Here is a 17,850-nt window from a genome sequence, read left to right as displayed (position 1 = left end):
GAGCTACAGTGGGGGCTGAGCTATAGTCAACTTTATGCAATGGGCGTTGGAAGGAGTAATAGTGCCTGCCTTACTGGGAAAATGTTCATCTGGAGACTCAACGCACCGGAGCAAATTCGCCTGGCACGCAGATGTGTCCCGCACGCTCTTCCAGGTGTCTCAGCAATTTTGGTGGGCAGTCCTATGCAAGGATGTTATAACTGATGTTTCCGCCTGTTCAGTTTTCGCCCAGAGCAAGTCTGTGCATCGGCTCTAGTGGGATTGCTCCATCCCTTGCTTGTCCCGTCTCACACCACGCTGGACATTGTCACTGGTATTCCTCACATCCAGGGGCATACTGCCATTTTGACGGCAGTGGATCTTTTCTCTAAAGCCGCTCACTTCATCGCACTTCCAAAGTTTTCATCGGCCCTGGAAATCGCTGATTTATTAGTAATCCACATTTTCTGGATTCATGACCTCCGGGTCGAACAGGGGGCCGCAGTTTGTCTCGCGAGTCTGGGAAGCATTCTGCAATGGTATTACCCACAATCCAACAGACCAAAAAAGAGGAACAAACAGGGGCTGGAGGCGGCCCTACGCTGCGTGTGTCTACTACACCTGTGGTCCTGATCTTCACATCTTCCTTGCAATTCCTTGAATTGAACACAACAGCCTTATTTGCTCAGCTACTGGTAAGTCATTCTTAATAAGCGAGTATGGGTTCCAGCTGCCATTGTTCCAAAGCTAGGGGGTTGAGATGGCGGCCCCTCCGGTGGGCCCACAAGGTCTGGAGGGACACTAGGGCGTATGCGGTAACCTGCATTAACGCTCTCCTTTTTGGCAGCTAATTAAGCCAAGAGAGGCAGGGTGATGCAACACATCTGTGGCAGATTGGTGCAGCCGGTCCTTAGTGCCTAAAAACTGTCAAAGACCGCATGCCTTACCCATGCTTACTACTGTGCTTGCCCAAGACTTCACTGAGACCGCCTGATAATTTTGACCCTTGTATTTTCCACTTTGTAAACTTTAATTTGATTCGCCGACTCGGTCACGCAGTTTTTGTTGTACTTTTCTCTTAGCTGTATTTGCTGCCTCATTCTGATACTTGCATTATTGCGTGCTCCCTCTGTTTAATAAATACTTGTTTTTGTAAATATCGATTCCTTTTTTCCCTCAGTTGTATGGATCCATCTTTCATCGACTTGACTATCATAACAAAAGGGAAAACATGATCAGCGTGTATTGTTTACCAAGATGTGTTTTTCATGCGGGCAAGTTTACGATGTTTTGTTGATATAAAATGTCATCTGGCGGGCAGCTCTCGATTACTGGCATCATAATTCGCTTCCCCTATGCGAGTGGTTCTCAAATAGTGGGGCGGGCAAAGCAATTAATTCCTGGTTGAGCTTAGAATACAAAGTGTCTTAGGACATTTACTTGGTGGATAGCAGTGGTGTGCTTCATGTCAGAGTTTGCTCAGGGAGTTACTTAGAATTCTATATAAAACTACTATTTTTGGTTGGGGGGTGCCCAAAACGTAAATTCTTCTTTTTTTTTTTACTCAACAGAAAATCATCGAGAAGCACTGCCCTAGGCTAAGGTGGCGGAAGTAGAACACGCAGGGGTGCAGTCTTTGGTCATCTATGAAGCTCTGGGACAGGACAGCCCCTACTCCAGGGCTTGACATGTCAACCATGACCACAAAAGGGAGAGCCTGGTCAGCGTGAACAAGGTTTTAGTTCAACAAACGTGGCCTCAGGCACTGCAGACCATATAAACGGCCGCTTGCTAGAATATAGCCTGGTTCAGCCCTTATACTGTAGTTGCGGATAAACGTATAGAAATTTGTGTTGTACCCCTGAATTTACGGGGTAGTTGTATTTCGCCTTTAAAAGACGGGTGAAATAATCAGACAGGTCCTTTGTTGTATTTCAAACCAACTTTAGTTATATCAAAGCAATTCACACAAAACATAATATACAACAACACCCGAATACATACATAGTAACATATTAACAACCCGTTATATCCCAAAACAATGTACTTGCTGCATAAACGATTATAACTTATGAGTATTGAAACTTGTTACCTTTTGTTCCGGCCGTCATATACTGCATACTATTATGCTACCGTTATAACGGCGGCCGAAGGTAGCCTGCTGTAAACAATACACCCGAGACTCGCACATTCACGCACACACATAATAAAAGTAAACAACCATCACTAAGCATTACGTTCTTTCTCACATGCTAACTATTGCCTCTTGCACATCTCACACTCAATCGGTATTCAAAATAAAGCAACATACCTTTAAAAGACGGGTGAAATAATCAGACAGGTCCTTTGTTGTATTTCAAACCAACTTAGACAAATGTCTGACTAGCCCGCTTATATCCTATACACAGGTCTATGACCACTACGTAATTGCTGCGTGTTTTGCGCGTACCCATTACGTCATCGCTGCGTATTTCGTGCACACTTCGTGCGTCAACTCTGCGTGCGTTGCGCACGCTTCGCACGTCATAGCGGCCTGAGTCCCTTTTTCCCTTAACACCTGCACTCATTTATAACATCACTTACTTCACCCTGTCACATTTGCAAAGCCAAGAAACATTTGAACGTCATAGCATGACTTGGAAGTTTGACACACTGCTTTTATTTTAGTTGGGTCGGGTCGGAGTTGTCCCTTCTCTACAATAAAACAAATAAACTTCACTGACGCACAGTGAACCTCACTTCTTTGCCTTGATAAACGGTCAGTTCTTCAGGAGGTGTTTTTCATGCGGGTTTACGGTTACGGTGTTGACTTGTGTTGGTGTAAAATGTCATCAAATTATACAAAACTGAACATGTTTAACATGTCACGTCATTTATAAGACTCTGTGACTGAGCAAACATGGCTTCGACAACATTTTTATGGCCGAATGTCATTTAGGCTTGGCATTGATTTGATGCATGCATGTTAGCTGGCTAACATTGTAAATTGCAGTGGCTGGCCGCCAGGGCCTACAAGGCCTTCTCTGCTGGCCTAAGAAATATCTGAATCATATTTCATATTTTGTCCATCAATACTTATTAAATAAATCCAAATTGTCTGTTAGCTTCCTTTCAATTCTTTCCCCGCCGGTTGCACTGCTTCCATGTGTGTTTTCATATTGAAGCATTTAACCAATCACATTTCAGCCATTATTTGTTGCCAGGGTCAGAAATCTGCCTTAAGGCCTTCACAATCAGGTCTGCGGGCTCTGCTGAATTAAAGTGTCGATAAAACTATTGCTTTAACCAATCAGAATTTGATTTAGTGACACCAAGGCCATTTCGCAGGCATAGGGATACGTCAAGACGGACTATGCCAGAAATACGACAGGACAGGCTCGACTTTAAGCATTAGCTTCGATGGCGATAGAAAAGAAGGAAGAAAGAAAGAGGATGGATATTGTGTACAGTTAAAAATGATTTTCGGTGAATAAGATATGGTTATATTCCTAAATAATATTTCAATGGTGGGCCCGGTTCGGATATTTGAAAAGCTCCAGTGTTTGTGTTTAATCAATAAATGCTGCTAGGAAGAGTATTTTACCACATTTTAGTGCAATTTTTGCCATTTTGCGTATGGACGTATCAACGTTCATCGCTGTCTTTTTCTGCGGGCCCGGTTCTGATATCTGAAAAGCTCCAGTGTTTGCATTTAATCACTAAATGATGCTAGGAAGTGGATTTTCCCCATTTTAGTGAAATTTTTGCCGTTTCGCCATTGACGTCCATAGTTGTCTTTTTCCGGGGAAATCAAACCCCCCCCCCTCCCCCCAGGCGTCGCAGCTGTAGCTCCAGTCGAGGTTTTATAGTCATAAAATAGTTTTTGAGGGTTGGAATGATTCGTTGAAGGCGCTACAGGGAAATGCACGGACCGCCAGGTATTGCCACTAGGTATAAAATGTAAGCGTGAATGGTTGTGATCCCGTGGTTAGGCTACAGCACCCCTGCGACCCTCGTGAAGATAAGAAGTTCGGAAAATGTATGACATGTATAAATTTGATATGAATGTGAGCGCGAATGTATGAGTTTCCATCTTTTTGTGCCCTGTGATTGACTGGCCACCCGGAGTTAGCTGGGGCAGGCTCCTGCACCCTCCATGACCCTTGTGAGGATAAGTGGTTCAGAAAATGAATGAATAATGCATCAATCGTAATATGTATCCATCCATCCTCTCTACTGCTTATGTTCACAGGGGTCGCGGGGGTGCCAGAGCACCGAGTATGTCCACTTGGCGGAGGCGCATCCGGTGCCGAACGACGCGACTGGCCGGATCAGGAATGACGCAGTTGATGGCAGTGAGGGCGGGGCGAGCACCAGTGTTGGTAGGAAAAGAGCAGGAAGCAGCTGTGGAGGCAAACCGCCGAAGGTAAATCACTAAATTGTCGGATTTACACTTGACATTTTGTGCACACATTTCTGAATGTCGGCGAACCCAAAGATTTCACAGTGGCCAAACTTTTGCTTTAGCCTCCGTAACGTCGGAGTTTCATATTACTCTTAAGAATACAAACGCACTCTTTTGTTCAGCTTCGGAATGGCCGTTGTTTTTAGGAGTGTTTTTTTTAAATGTATCCTCCTTTCGGCAAACATGCAATACATGATCCCCACAGAGGCTGTACTTAAATATGAGCACTCGCCCATTGGCTTGCAATGGGGTTTGCGCCAAGATGTCGTTTGCTTCCATGGCTGTCTATGGTGCGTGTCCTTCGACCGACCGATGGCCCTGAGCTGTCCTGAGTGGACTGTTCTCGTTCGGAGTGGTGGCTAACGAGTGGGTCCGCGGCAACCAGCCGCTCTGCTTAGGCCAACGTACCTATAACTCACGCGCAGACAAAGATTATCTTTACCAGACAGTGGCAAACACAAGACGTTTGCCACTTCACCGAACCCTTAGATTTGTCACTTCACCGAACCCCTGGAAGAGCAGTTATCTGCTGTGGTGTTTTTTTTGGGAGGATTTGATAAATGTCTTGGAATTAAGTTAGCTTCTGTGGCTAACCTCCTCGCTTGCTGACGTTAGCAAGTTAGCAGCTCGCAACACTGACGTTTACTGTTGACATTCATCACTTGCTATGATTTACTGTATTAATTTAAATTGCCTATCCAATAATTATTCTCTTTAGGCGTCAAATGTTTGGCCATTGAATGCGTCGTCACCTATCCAACCATCCAACCATGTGTGTTACAATTTACAAACGTCGATTACCTCTACCCCCTGTAACCCAAGTCGTTACGTCAAATTATGTCAGTCGTGGGACTATATGATCGAGATATTATGTATTTTTAAGCAATTGTCTGTGTCAAGGCACGCACAACCTACTTTTGATGTGTCTTTTATCTGCTTCCCAGGATATTTCTTTAGGGCAGAAGCTTTGGATAGTTTTAAATGCACTCTAGTCAACCAGTAAAATGGCTTTTAGTTGACAGCTACACAGTTCTCTCTACCAACAAAAATATGATTTCTCTTTCAGTCCTTGTCAAACCGATTACATCCTAGAAAGAAATACAGTAGTGTCTCTACTTACGAACTTAATCGATTCCAGAACTTCTTTCTTAACTACGTTGAGCCTCATTTTACATTGAATTAGCATAATTTGTTCTACCATCTTTAATACCCGCCACTATGAACCCTTTAAAAATGACAAAAGTACACAATTTTTAATGAAATTAGTATGCTCTCTCTCTCTCTCTCTCTCTCTCTCCTCTCTCTCTCTCTCTCTCTCTCTCTCTCTCTCTCTCTCTCTCTCTCTCTCTCTCTCTCTCTCTCTCTCTCTCTCTCTCTCTCTCTCTCTCTCTCTCTCTCTCTCTCTCTCTCTCTCTCTCTCTCTCCCTCTCTCTCCCCCTCTCTCCCTCTCTCCCTCTCTCCCTCTCTCCCTCTCTCCCTCTCTCCCTCTCTCCCTCTCTCCCTCTCTCCCTCTCTCCCTCTCTCCCTCTCTCCCTCTCTCCCTCTCTCCCTCTCTCCCTCTCTCCCTCTCTCCCTCTCTCCCTCTCTCCCTCTCTCCCTCTCTCCCTCTCTCCCTCTCCCTCTCTCCCTCTCTCCCTCTCTCCCTCTCTCCCTCTCTCCCTCTCTCCCTCTCCCTCTCTCCCTCTCTCCCTCTCTCCCTCTCTCCCTCTCTCCCTCTCTCCCTCTCTCCCTCTCTCCCTCTCTCCCTCTCTCCCTCTCTCCCTCTCTCCCTCTCTCCCTCTCTCCCTCTCTCCCTCTCTCCCTCTCTCCCTCTCTCCCTCTCTCCCTCTCTCCCTCTCTCCCTCTCTCCCTCTCTCCCTCTCTCCCTCCCTCCCTCCCTCCCTCCCTCCCTCCCTCCCTCCCTCCCTCCCTCCCTCCCTCCCTCCCTCCCTCCCTCCCTCCCTCTCCCTCTCCCTCTCCCTCTCCCTCTCCCTCTCCCTCTCCCTCTCCCTCTCCCTCTCCCTCTCCCTCTCCCTCTCCCTCTCCCTCTCCCTCTCCCTCTCTCTCTCTCTCTCTCTCTCTCTCTCTCTCTCTCTCTCTCTCTCTTCCCCCCCCTCCTCCTCCTCCTCCCTCGCTCTCTCTCTTCCCTCCCTCGCTCTCTCGCTCTCTCGCTCTCCCTACATGGAGCGGCTAGAACAACAAATAAATAATAACTCTACATAGGATACAATTCTTGAGCAAATGTCAACAAATATGCGGCCCGGCTGAGTGATTAGCCCGTCGGCCCTACAGTCCTGGGGTCCTGGATTCGAATCCAGGTTGGTTCTCCTGTGTGGCGTTTGTATGTTCATCTTAGGGCTGCATGGGTTTTCTCCTAGTACTTCGGTTTACACCCATATTCCAAAACATACATGGTAGGCTAGTTGTAAATTGCCCTAAGCTATGAGTGTGAATGGTTGTCTGTCTCCTCGCACCCTCCAATTGGCTGGCCACCAATTCAGGGTGTCAACCGCCACATGCCTTAAGTCATCTTGGATAGGCTCAAGCATCCCCCGTGACCCTTGTAAGGATGCTTCAGAAAATTATTGAATGAGTGAGAACAAGTGAGAACTACAATATCATACCCACCACAATAATATACCAACAACTTGGCACACTGAGAAGAACTAAAAATACAACAACTAAGTGACGAACGATGAGCGGCACAAGAATAAAGCGGTAACCTTGCGCATTCATAGAGCGATTGAAAATGGGAGGCCAGCTGGGTTTGTAGGAGATAATTGGAAAATATTCCCAGCCGGAAAATATTAAAAGGCGACTTGATGCATTCGCAGGTGCAAGGGTTGACTGGTACTGCGGCCATGACTGGAGTATCATCCTTCGAAACTTTGCACCTTCAGTACTCTGCGTTTTTTTTATATTAAATATTCCTAATAAAAAATGTTCATAAAATGTCAAAATTCATGCTGAAACTCGCCACTCAAAAATGGCAGAAGACGGGACTGTCAACTCAGCTCTGAAGACGAAAAATGGTGGGCAGCGGGTGGTGGCCATCGCTTTTATATGGAAATAGAGCTATCTGAGTGGATTGGAAGGCCGGGAACCTCAGTGAGGGTGTTTAGCTCCTCTTCCATCTGGGTCCGTAGGAGTCGCAGATTGGCCCTTGTAGTTGTTATTCCCTGCCACATCGTTCAGGGATAGTTGAGTTGTGCTTCTATCTTCCCCTTGTAGTCCCCTCAGGTTGGCGCAAGCTCTGCTGTAGAGTGCCCTGTCACCTGATCTGAAGGCTGCATCATGGGCCCGGAAGAGTGACTGGACCTGGTTGGTCATCCACGGTTTACGGTTTGCGTACAACGGGATTGTCTTCTCCACAGTGACCTTAGTCATGCAGTACTCGATGTAAGACAGTACTGTGTCTGGGAATGTGCTCAGGTCCTCATGGTGGAGAGTTTCCCTGTGTCTGTTCAAAGCAGTCCTGGAATCGGGGGAGGGTGTTTTCAGGCCATGTAATAAATGGCTCGTCTTTGTGGCTTTGTTTGTCAGCAGAGAGGAGTGTATGCGGGGGCTGCAAACGATGAAACGTGGTCTGACTGTTCAGTGTGAGTTGTATGGCTCCAGATGCACCTTTTGATTTAGAAAAAAAATGGTCTGGATCTCACCGACATGAATCTATGTCTGGGGAATAGTGTCTATACAGTACAGTGCTATTATTATACTATATTGGCAGCGATGGTTTGAGTGGTTGTTTGAGCCACGGTTACTAAATATAGGCACAATCATTTGTACAGTTTTCGCTACAGATTACAAGGCATGGGATCTGATTGCTATAGCTAGTGGATGGAAAAGGTAGTGAATTGAATGTTTTTATTGTCATTATAGAAGTATAATTAGATTTAAAACTTTAAACACGCGGTGCACAAGTAACAACAGACGGCCAAATGAATAATCACTAAGTAGTCCAAGTGAGGTCAGCAGAGCGAAGCGGGCTTGTTTCGTCAGAAATGCAGTTCCACGTTTTTTTTCTAGGCGTTCTGCACCTAGTTGCACTACTCGCCGAGTCTATGGACGCAACAACAAACAAGCAAACACAGAAAATCAATGCAGTGGGGCATAGAAGTATTTAGTCAACCACCAATTGTGCAAGTTATCCAACTTAAAAAGATTAGAGAGGCCAGGATTTGTCAACAAGGGTAAACCTCAAACATGAGAGACAGAATGTAGAAAATCCAGAAAATCACATTGTTTGATTTTTAAATAATTTATTAGCAAATCATGGTGGAAAATAAGTATTTGGTCAATACCAAAAAGGCATCTCAATACTTTATGTACCCCTTGTTGGCAATAACGGCGGCCAAACATTTTCTGTAACTCTTCACAAGCTTTTCACGCACTGTTGCTGGTATTTTGGCCCATTCCTCCATGCAGATCTCCTCTAGAGCAGTGATGTTTTGTGGCTGTTGTTGGTCAACATGGATTTTCAACTCCCTCCACAGAACTTCAATGGGTTTGAGATCTGGAAAATTGGCTAGGCCATTCCAGGACCTTGAAATGCTTCTTACAAAGCCTCTCCTTTGTTGCCCTAGCTCTGTGTTTGGGGATTATTGTCATGCTGAAAGACCCAGCCACATCTCATCTTCAATGCCTTGCTGATGGAAGGAGGTTTTCACTCAAAATCTTAATTCGTTCATTCTTTCCTTTACGCAGATCAGTCATCCTGGTCCCTTTGCAGAAAAACAGCTGCAAAGCGTGATGTTTCCACCCCCATGCTTCACAGTAGGTGTGGTGTTCTTCGGATCCAATTCAGTGTTCTTTCTCCCCCAAACTTGAGAACCTGTGTTTCTACCAAAATCTTCGATTATGGTTGCATCTCACCATAACATATTCTCCCAGTCCTCTTCTGGATCATCCAAATGCTTTCTAGCGAACTGCAGACGGGACTGGATGTGTACTGGCTTCAGCAGGGGGATCCGTCTGGCAGTGCAGGATCTGAGTCCCTGGCAGTGCATTGTGTTACTGATAGTAGCCTTTATTACTGTGGTCCCAGCTCTATGCAGAGCATTCACTACCCCCCGTGTGGTTTTGAGATTTTTGCTCACCGTTCTTGTTATCATTTTGACGCCACGGAGTGCATGTCCGGCTGGTTGGACACGACATTGCCCCTAGATATGAGTGTGAGCATGAATGGTTGGTTGTCTGTCTCCTTGGACTTTGCAATTGCTGGCCACCATTTCAGAGTGTCCCCGAAGTCAGCTGGGATAGGCTCCAGCACCCTCCGCGGCCCTTCTGAGGATAAAGCGTTTCACAAATACATGAATACTCTGACCTCCCAATTGTGTAATTCCCTCACCTTTTAGAGTTGGGACATCCATGTAACCAGGGCCTCCAAATGTATTAAAAATTAGAAATGTATAAAAGAAAAGAGAGGGGAGAATGCTGCGGGGGAATTGCGACATACGGTGTATAATGTCCACCCTCCTTGCAAGTGAAAATCCAAAAGGGTGTCTTTCCTCTTTCTTTCTGCATGCTTTTATGGATGTTTAACGGGCAACCTGACATTTAAATGGTTTTTCGAGGCTTGGAGTCAATATACCTGATGGATCTCCAGAGGCGGAGTCGACATCCAGGCAAGACCGTGGCCACGGGAATCTCAGACCCTTTCTCAGACTGGGCTTCGGCTCTGCACCTGGAGGCAGAGGGTTGATGACTTACTGAAAGAGTGAAGACATCTCTGGTGAGTAAACATTGATTAAAGGGTTATGAAGGCAAGGTGACCCCGACAGTTGCTTAAAGGTGATGGTGTAAAACACTTCTATACTTGTCCCTATCATGTGAAAGAGAGTGTTGCCTATGAAACTGGAAAAAAAGGGCATCAGTGTGCTTGTACTTAAAATCTGCAATTGTGATTGTCTGATACAAAAAAAATTGTGAATCAGTTGGCGGCTTATACACGAGAAATTGTAGAATTCAACAATTTTAAGGGTGCAGCTTATACGCGCAGGCGGCTTATATGCGAGTAAATACGGTATCTTGAGTTTGAAAAAAATATTCATATTTTATTTCACACTAAAGTATGGTTATGTGAAAACTTGTGGGATTCGGTGAATGCGCATATGAAACTGGTGGGGTTCGGTAGCTCCAAAAAGGTTAAGAATCACTGTCCTAAAGTAAGTATCAGTACACAGCACTGGTAATTCTTAGGCTAAGTGTAAAATGGAGGAAAATTTGGATGAAAATTTTAATAAGAAACCTAGATGCTTTCCGAAGTTTATTGGTTCGTTTTCGACAAAATATCCCATGTTGAAGCCGTCTCTAACAGGATCGACATTTACACATCGCACAACATGCTAATGCAGGTATGGCACCAACTGAAAAAGTTATGTTTCATGTTGTGAAAATGTGAATTTGCCAATAAGTGATCAACAAATTATACTTTATTCACTTTTTAATACCTATTTGCCTTATGCTTTACTTTTTTTATAGTTTTCAAAAACACTATTTCAATTAATGTAAAAACATTAAGTTTGATTTAAATTGTCCTACCTTATTGGTTTTTTAAATATTTTATATCGATATTACGTGAATCGTATTCACTCCGGAAAAACTCCTGAAATGGGACACTTGTACTCCTGAAATGGGGTCGACGGAGGTTTCCACCTCTGCTAAGGTCTCGTTGAACAGATTTAAGTGGCAACCGTCTATAAAAGCGGAAGCAAGAATCCTCCGATATCTGTGCTAGAAGGATCACTGGTACAAATGGAAAGTATTTGTCACCCTGTTCCGGAAAAGTCAATTTAGACGCTCTGAAGTGTAAGAGGCTGAAGACTTAAAACAAAAACTACCACGCCTGGCCACACTGATCAAAAATCACGGGTAATAAAACAACCTGCAATGAACTGGACGTGCCTAAAAGAATAGGAATTTTTTGGCAATAGTTTGTGCTGTGCAGTTGTTGCAAATAACCCCTAAAGGACTGTTCGGGAAGTCACGAGTTTAGGAGGTTTGGCAGAGATACGTTGAATTACAACCGGATATTGTTTAAATTTGCGAAAAAACATTTAAAGGGGCATTTGAGCAGTGTAACCACGCCCACTTAAAAAACTACCTAGATGTGATAAACATACAACTGACATAATATTGGTTGAACATATGCCTTGGGATGATAGTTCTCTTGGCACGTTGGCAAACACGTTGATTTGATGAATGTAAATAAATGAATAACAAGCATAGAAAAACCTGTTCTATTCATGCAGTACAAGAAGCTAAAGTTAGCACACAAATACATGCACATATACACATCTAAACAACTTCAAATTATTAATTCAAAACAACTTGGCATTAAATCCAAGTCTCTCCATTTGCCGTTCAGTACAGAAAGACCATGCTTCCTTATGCTTCAATAGTAGAGCAATGCTCGTAAGTGTGTTACGGCCAGATATAGTGCCTTGCAACATCCGTCAACCGCATGACACTTTCTTGTCTTCGGTTTTTAGATGAATTAAAAGGACCGCTCATTTGTTTCATTTGCTCCAATAATTTTAAATAAAAAACTCCTGTTTTTTTTCTACAAAGACAGAAAGTCTGTGAAATGTCTCGAGCATTTCTTTGGTTTTTCCTGCTGGATTGCTCCTTTTTCTGCCCGTTCGACCAACGCGTCTTTGTCTTCCTCGCAGACCACTTTTCATTCACGCTGGTCTCACAAACTTTCTACTTTGTGTTCATCGTTACTGTCATCCTTCACCATTTTGCAGCTTCCTTCACTCAATCGCTTTATTTCATGTTTAGTATCCAGGTAAAAAATCGTCGTAAAAATGTAAAAATTCACACTTGCACTCGCACGCGGAAAGCGTGATCGCCACTGAACTCGGCACCGAAGCAGAAAAATGTAAGCGAAGAATTTTTGAAAGTTGGAATTTTGTCTTTTCTAGCAAGTCTCAGTAGGAGTTTTCGAAATCCAATGGACTGTTGTCAATGTGATCCACAATTTGCTCCGCTGCTACCTTTTCCAAGACTTTAGAAACGGCCAGAAGGATGCTTATCGGTCTGCAGTTGTTGGTTATTGCGCGGTTCCCTGATTTAAGGACCGGTGTTATGACAGCACTTCCAGGGATCAGGGAAGAGACTTTTGTTTTTGGATTTGTTCACAATAGTGGTTAATGGTGGTTTAAGAGATTCTTTGTGGTGTTTCAGAAATGTTACAACCACTTAAACGCATATTTTGCTTTGGAGCTTTTGAGACTAGAATAGCTTCCTCAACCCGTGACTGTGCAGATTAAGAATGGGTTTATTGGTGGTCAGTGGTTTTGGTAGGTGATAGTTCTTAAACAAAGTATATAAAATACTCAATTAAAGTTGTGGCTATGTCCCTTGGGTTACAGATTGTTTTCTCCTTCAACTGAGAGGAAGAATGGGCGCGCCAAATATCATACTTACAGTGCCTACATTGCGTCTTGCCATTTCCTCTTTTGTTGCAAGTGAATTTTGCCCATTTTTTTTTAGTCACTGTTGAAAATGCCTCTAAATATTGATGCTCTTTGAATTGCTAAATTAATAGCACGAAATTGCCTAATAAAATAATCCACACTGTGACGTACTTTTGTACACAATTCAGCTGGTAAGAACCATTTTAATGTTAATGGAAACTACTGTGCAGTTAAAATGGAGACACAGAGTGAACAGACTTCTCCTTTGGAGATCCAAGCTGTTGTAGCGATCTGTATGCTGCAAATAAATACAATTAAATTCTTGTGAGTATAAGAGGTCCAAGGTATAGCAACTGGTCTCTCTGGCCAGGTTTCCATGCTGCACATTGCAGCTACCGTTCTTCTCCCTGAAGCGCTGCTGTTTTCCTTGTTCACCGACGCGCACATGCTGTTTTAACCGCCCGAAGTTCACATCTTCCGAGGTGTAAAACTGCAAATTATTGTGTGGACGAAGACACCCGGACTTCAAGGAATAAAAAAATGATCCAGCATTATGTTGGATTTACGTCGTAGATACGGCCGTGACGGTGGCATGAAGATAGGACGTCAACACACTGGAGCCACTCGTGAAGAGACTCATGATGTTGCCGGCATTGAATTTGACAATCGTCTTGACAGTGTCAAGACAACAACAAAAGTATGGTATGGGTCCATATGCACACTTGATGTTAGAGTAAACATCTTTTGTATCCGATACGTTTGTATCCGTTTTTACTACTGCATCAAAGATGGCGCCGCTCAAGTGGCAGCTGTTAGCGGTAGCTCCGTCCGCCCTTGCTCGTTTTGTATTTTTGCTGCTTTTCTGTCCTAATGATTTATTTTAAGGATTCTTAATGATCCCATATAATTTGCTTTGCTTTGTACTAGTGCTTTTTGCATTATGCTTTGTTGTTTTGTGACCTATGCGACTCAGGCCCCAGCCGTCGCATGGCTTAGTTTCTATCTATTTATGTCTAAAATGCCTCTCCTGTATCTGCATTCTCGCCCTCTTGCTACTGTGACAAATTACATTTCCCAAATACGGGATGAATAAAGTTATCCTATCAAATCCTCTCCCGTTGGACACTTGCTGGTTGAATTTTGTCAAAACAGTTTTGAGATTTGGGTGATTAAAATTCCCTGCAATGATGTGTGTCCCACTTGGATAATCGTGGTAGTGATTAGTAATGGTTCTCAGTAGTTGAGATAGGGCCGTTCTTATGTTTGAATCCTTTGATATGTAAACGGCAGTGATATGAAGACGTTTAGCTTTTTGGGCAGAAACGAAGGTCTGTATTTCACTGACATACATTTAAGGTCTGGGGAACAGTGTCTATCTAGAACAGAAAGCCCGCCACCTCTTACTCTTATTTCATATCGCACTGTAACTTTTGGTTTAAAGGCAAATTTATACAAATAAAGACACGTCAAATTTCATTTTAACGACTAATGTTACAGGATATTCTAATAAAGTAACCATCAAAACATTGGTTTGATCCAAAATGACTTGTTTTGTTTGCATGTTAGTACTTTTAAGAGCAAAATATTTAAGGTTTTACTAAAGAGATTTTTCATAATTGCAGTCAATCTTAATCTTATAACCTGAAATATGTTAGAGCAGTGTTTTTCAACCTTTTTTGAGCCACGGCACATTTTTTACATTGGAAAAATTTGTGGCACACCACTAACCAAAAATTTTACAAAATGACACTCTGTATAGTATATTTACTACAGCACGGACACTGGACAATGACATCATATTTGCAGAAAACTATTAATAAATGTTAATTAAAAAAAAAAAGGATATTGGATAATTTCTCACGGCACACTAGTGTGCCACGGCACAGTGGTTGAAAATCACTGTGTTAGAGTAACTGTAGACATCTGCATTCTGTTGGACTTGACAGGCTCTTATTTTTCAATTTTATACAATAGTGCACTATCTGTAAGCTTTATACTCGGTACATAATGTGGACTTTTCGTTTTTTTCCCCCTCACCTATCTAGCATCCGCTGTAAAGTTTTTTTTTCATGTTTTGAATTGTTTACCAGCAACTTTTCATGTTGCAAGTGTCACCTTTGAACTCCAAAGATTGCAGTTTTGGGTTAGACTGTCAGTTCTTAGCTAAAGCTAAAGTGTTAATACATTGTCTTTCACCATTACCCTCACTACAGCAACGCTAACGTTCTACTCTGTATTGTAGATTCATTTTTTTAATTTTTATTTTGCATGTCTGTATTTTAGTTCTTAGGCCAATAAACATGATGTGAATTGAATTCCAGTGTCCTATGCAACACATTAAAGAAATTTAATGGAGAAAACTCATTTGAAACGACCAACATGTAAACATGTATTTTTTTTCTTCAACAGGGGGATTACCATGAACCTGATGCCCCTTTGAGCCTGAAGGAATTCTAAAAGATTTACCTTAAAGTCCCGCAATTATATGCAGCTTCAATGCTGAAGCATGTGGTCCGCTGATGCGACAGTCCATATTTTTTAATAGCTGGCATTTTAACAAAGGACTAACATATAAAAAAAAAAACTTCCAAAATTTGTGTTTCTCAAGAAGATTCAGAACGTCTGCTCCCACCCGGCGATGTTTTTTAAAGTGTTTTCGATTTTCCACATCCCTTTTTTTCCTTAAATAGGTAACCTGTCGAGAAACTCATGAGCAACTCACCAGGAAGCTCGATAACGTCGACATGAGTAGTACTTTAGGCAAAGAAAAAGATTCAAAGGAAAAGGACCATAAAAGCGGTTCGGGGGGCAAAGAAAGGGAAAAGGAGGCCAAGACTCCAGCAGGCCAATTCAAGGATGGGGGCAAAGAAACCAAGACCAAAGGAAAAGAGGCCAAAGAAGGTAAGAAGGACACATGCAGCTCAACACCAGGTGTTGCCTTTTCTGTTGACAATACAATAAAGCGACCTAACCCGGCACCGGGTACACGCAAGAAGTCCAGCAATGCTGAAGTGATTAAAGAGCTTAACAAGTGCAGGGAAGAAAATTCCATGAGACTTGATCTCTCCAAACGCTCTATTCATATGCTGCCCACCTCGATTAAGGAGCTGACGCAGCTGGCTGAACTCTATCTATACAGCAACAAGTTGCAAAGCCTTCCACCTGAAGTGGGTTGCCTTTCAGGCCTGCTCACTTTGGCTTTGAGTGAGAATTCCTTGACCAGCTTGCCCGACTCACTGGACTCTCTTAAGAAACTTCGCATGCTCGATCTCCGGCACAACAAGTTGAGGGAGATCCCACCAGTTGTCTATCGACTGACGTCGCTCGCAACGCTCTACTTACGATTCAACCGGATTACAACTGTGGAGAAGGATATCCGGAACCTTTCCAAGCTCACCATGCTCAGCATCAGGGAGAATAAGATCAAGCACCTTCCCGCAGAGATTGGTAGGTCAAACATATGCCTCTACTGTTTTTAGATAAATTTACTTAAAAAGGCTGCCGTGGTGTACCTGATTACTCATTGGCTGTTTTTGATGGGTCTTCAGGGGAACTTCGCATCCTCATTACACTGGATGTCGCCCATAATCAGCTAGAGCACTTACCCAAGGAGATTGGAAATTGCACACAAATAACAAACCTAGACTTGCAGCACAATGAGCTCTTAGACCTCCCAGAGACTATAGGTAGAGCACTTATAGTTTAATCACTCAATAAGCATTAAATTACATGTAATGTTGACAAAAAATAATTATGCATATCTTGTGCTTCAGGAAACCTGGCCTGCATTAACCGCTTGGGTCTGAGATATAATCGATTATCAGCCATCCCCAAATCATTAGCCAAATGTCGAGAACTGGAAGAGCTAAATCTCGAAAACAATAACATTTCAATGTTACCAGAGGTAAGTTCGACCAATAACTTACTCAGTATTGTTCATTGCTTCTGATGTAAAACGTTTTTATTTTTCTCCGAATAAGGTTTAAACCAGGCATGTCCAAAGTCCGGCCCGCGGGCCAAATAAGGCCCGTGCACAAATTTTTACCGGCCCACGGCCTCTATCATGAAATCAATAATACACGGCCCGCCAGCACTGTTGACCACAGTATAAAATAAATGTGTACAAATAGCTATTTTTCACTTCACCAGAAGATGGCAGTAGCCCTGTGGCCGCACTCTGGCCGCCGTGACCCTTGCGTCATTGTTTCAGCCCAGCCCATTTCTAACATGTAAACAAAAAAAGGAAAGTTGACCGGGAGGGCCGCCGCATCCAGGAGAAGTGGAAATTTGAGTATTTTTTCACTGAAATACGAAACAACTGTGTCTGCCTAATTTGCCAAGAGACTTTGGCTGTTTTCAAGGAATTCAACATTAAGAGGCACTACCAGACGAAACATGCTAGCTACGACAAGCTAACTGGGAACGAACGCGGTGAAAAAGTGAAGCAACTGGAAGCTGTTTTAACGGCACAGCTTTTTCACAAGAGCACGTGAGTCAAATGAAAATGCCACAAAGGCAAGCTACGAAGTGGCAACGCTAATTGCAAAGCACTGCAAACCTTTCAGTGACGGTGAATTTATTAAAGACTGTGTAATGAAAATGGTTGAGAAAATTTGTCCCGCGAAGAAGCAAGAGTTTGCCAATATTTGCCTGGCTCGTAATACTGTGGCACGGAGAATTGAAGACGTTTCATTAGATATTAAGAGACAGTTAGAGGCAAAAGGAACTGAGTTTGACTTTTTCTCGTTAGCGTGCGATGAAGACCTGGACTACATACTGCAGTCAAGATCCCAGTATCACCCTTCACATTAGTGCAGGCAAGATATTTGTTAAGTCCTCTGAGTTGAATAAATTCTTAAATCTCAGTTCATTATTTTTTTTGTGATGGTCAAAATCACAGTTTGAATATGCAGTGATCATTGTTTTGTTTTCAGCACTGTTCCTACAGTGAGCATATAATAGTGAATAATATGTGATGTTTCACATGATAGTTTTCTTAATTTTTTGTGGTTTGTGATTTCGGTAAAA

General features: G+C 43.1%; 1 protein-coding gene across 4 annotated transcripts in view; it reads left to right on the top strand.

Moving 5' to 3' along the window:
* The first annotated feature begins 4,239 nt into the window (after positions 1–4,239).
* shoc2 (SHOC2 leucine rich repeat scaffold protein) overlaps positions 4,240–17,850 on the top strand; it is a 37,440-nt gene continuing 23,829 nt past the window's right edge. The window contains exons 1-6 of one of the 4 annotated variants that reach the window (XM_077718320.1): positions 4,321–4,384; positions 9,107–9,175; positions 9,976–10,133; positions 15,232–16,269; positions 16,371–16,508; positions 16,596–16,726. In XM_077718320.1, coding sequence (XP_077574446.1) covers positions 15,567–16,269; positions 16,371–16,508; positions 16,596–16,726 — 972 coding nt within the window. In that variant the 5' untranslated portion in view covers positions 4,321–4,384; positions 9,107–9,175; positions 9,976–10,133; positions 15,232–15,566. Of the gene's footprint in view, positions 4,385–9,106; positions 9,180–9,975; positions 10,134–15,231; positions 16,270–16,370; positions 16,509–16,595; positions 16,727–17,850 lie in introns of all 4 variants that reach the window. The other 3 variants (XM_077718321.1, XM_077718319.1, XM_077718322.1) reach the window with 3 other exon arrangements.

Source organism: Stigmatopora nigra, chromosome 6, assembly GCF_051989575.1.
Source record: "Stigmatopora nigra isolate UIUO_SnigA chromosome 6, RoL_Snig_1.1, whole genome shotgun sequence".
In the NCBI taxonomy this organism is placed as follows: domain Eukaryota; kingdom Metazoa; phylum Chordata; class Actinopteri; order Syngnathiformes; family Syngnathidae; genus Stigmatopora; species Stigmatopora nigra.
Note: the sequence above shows the minus strand (reverse complement) of the source record. Positions and strands in the feature narration are given on the sequence as shown.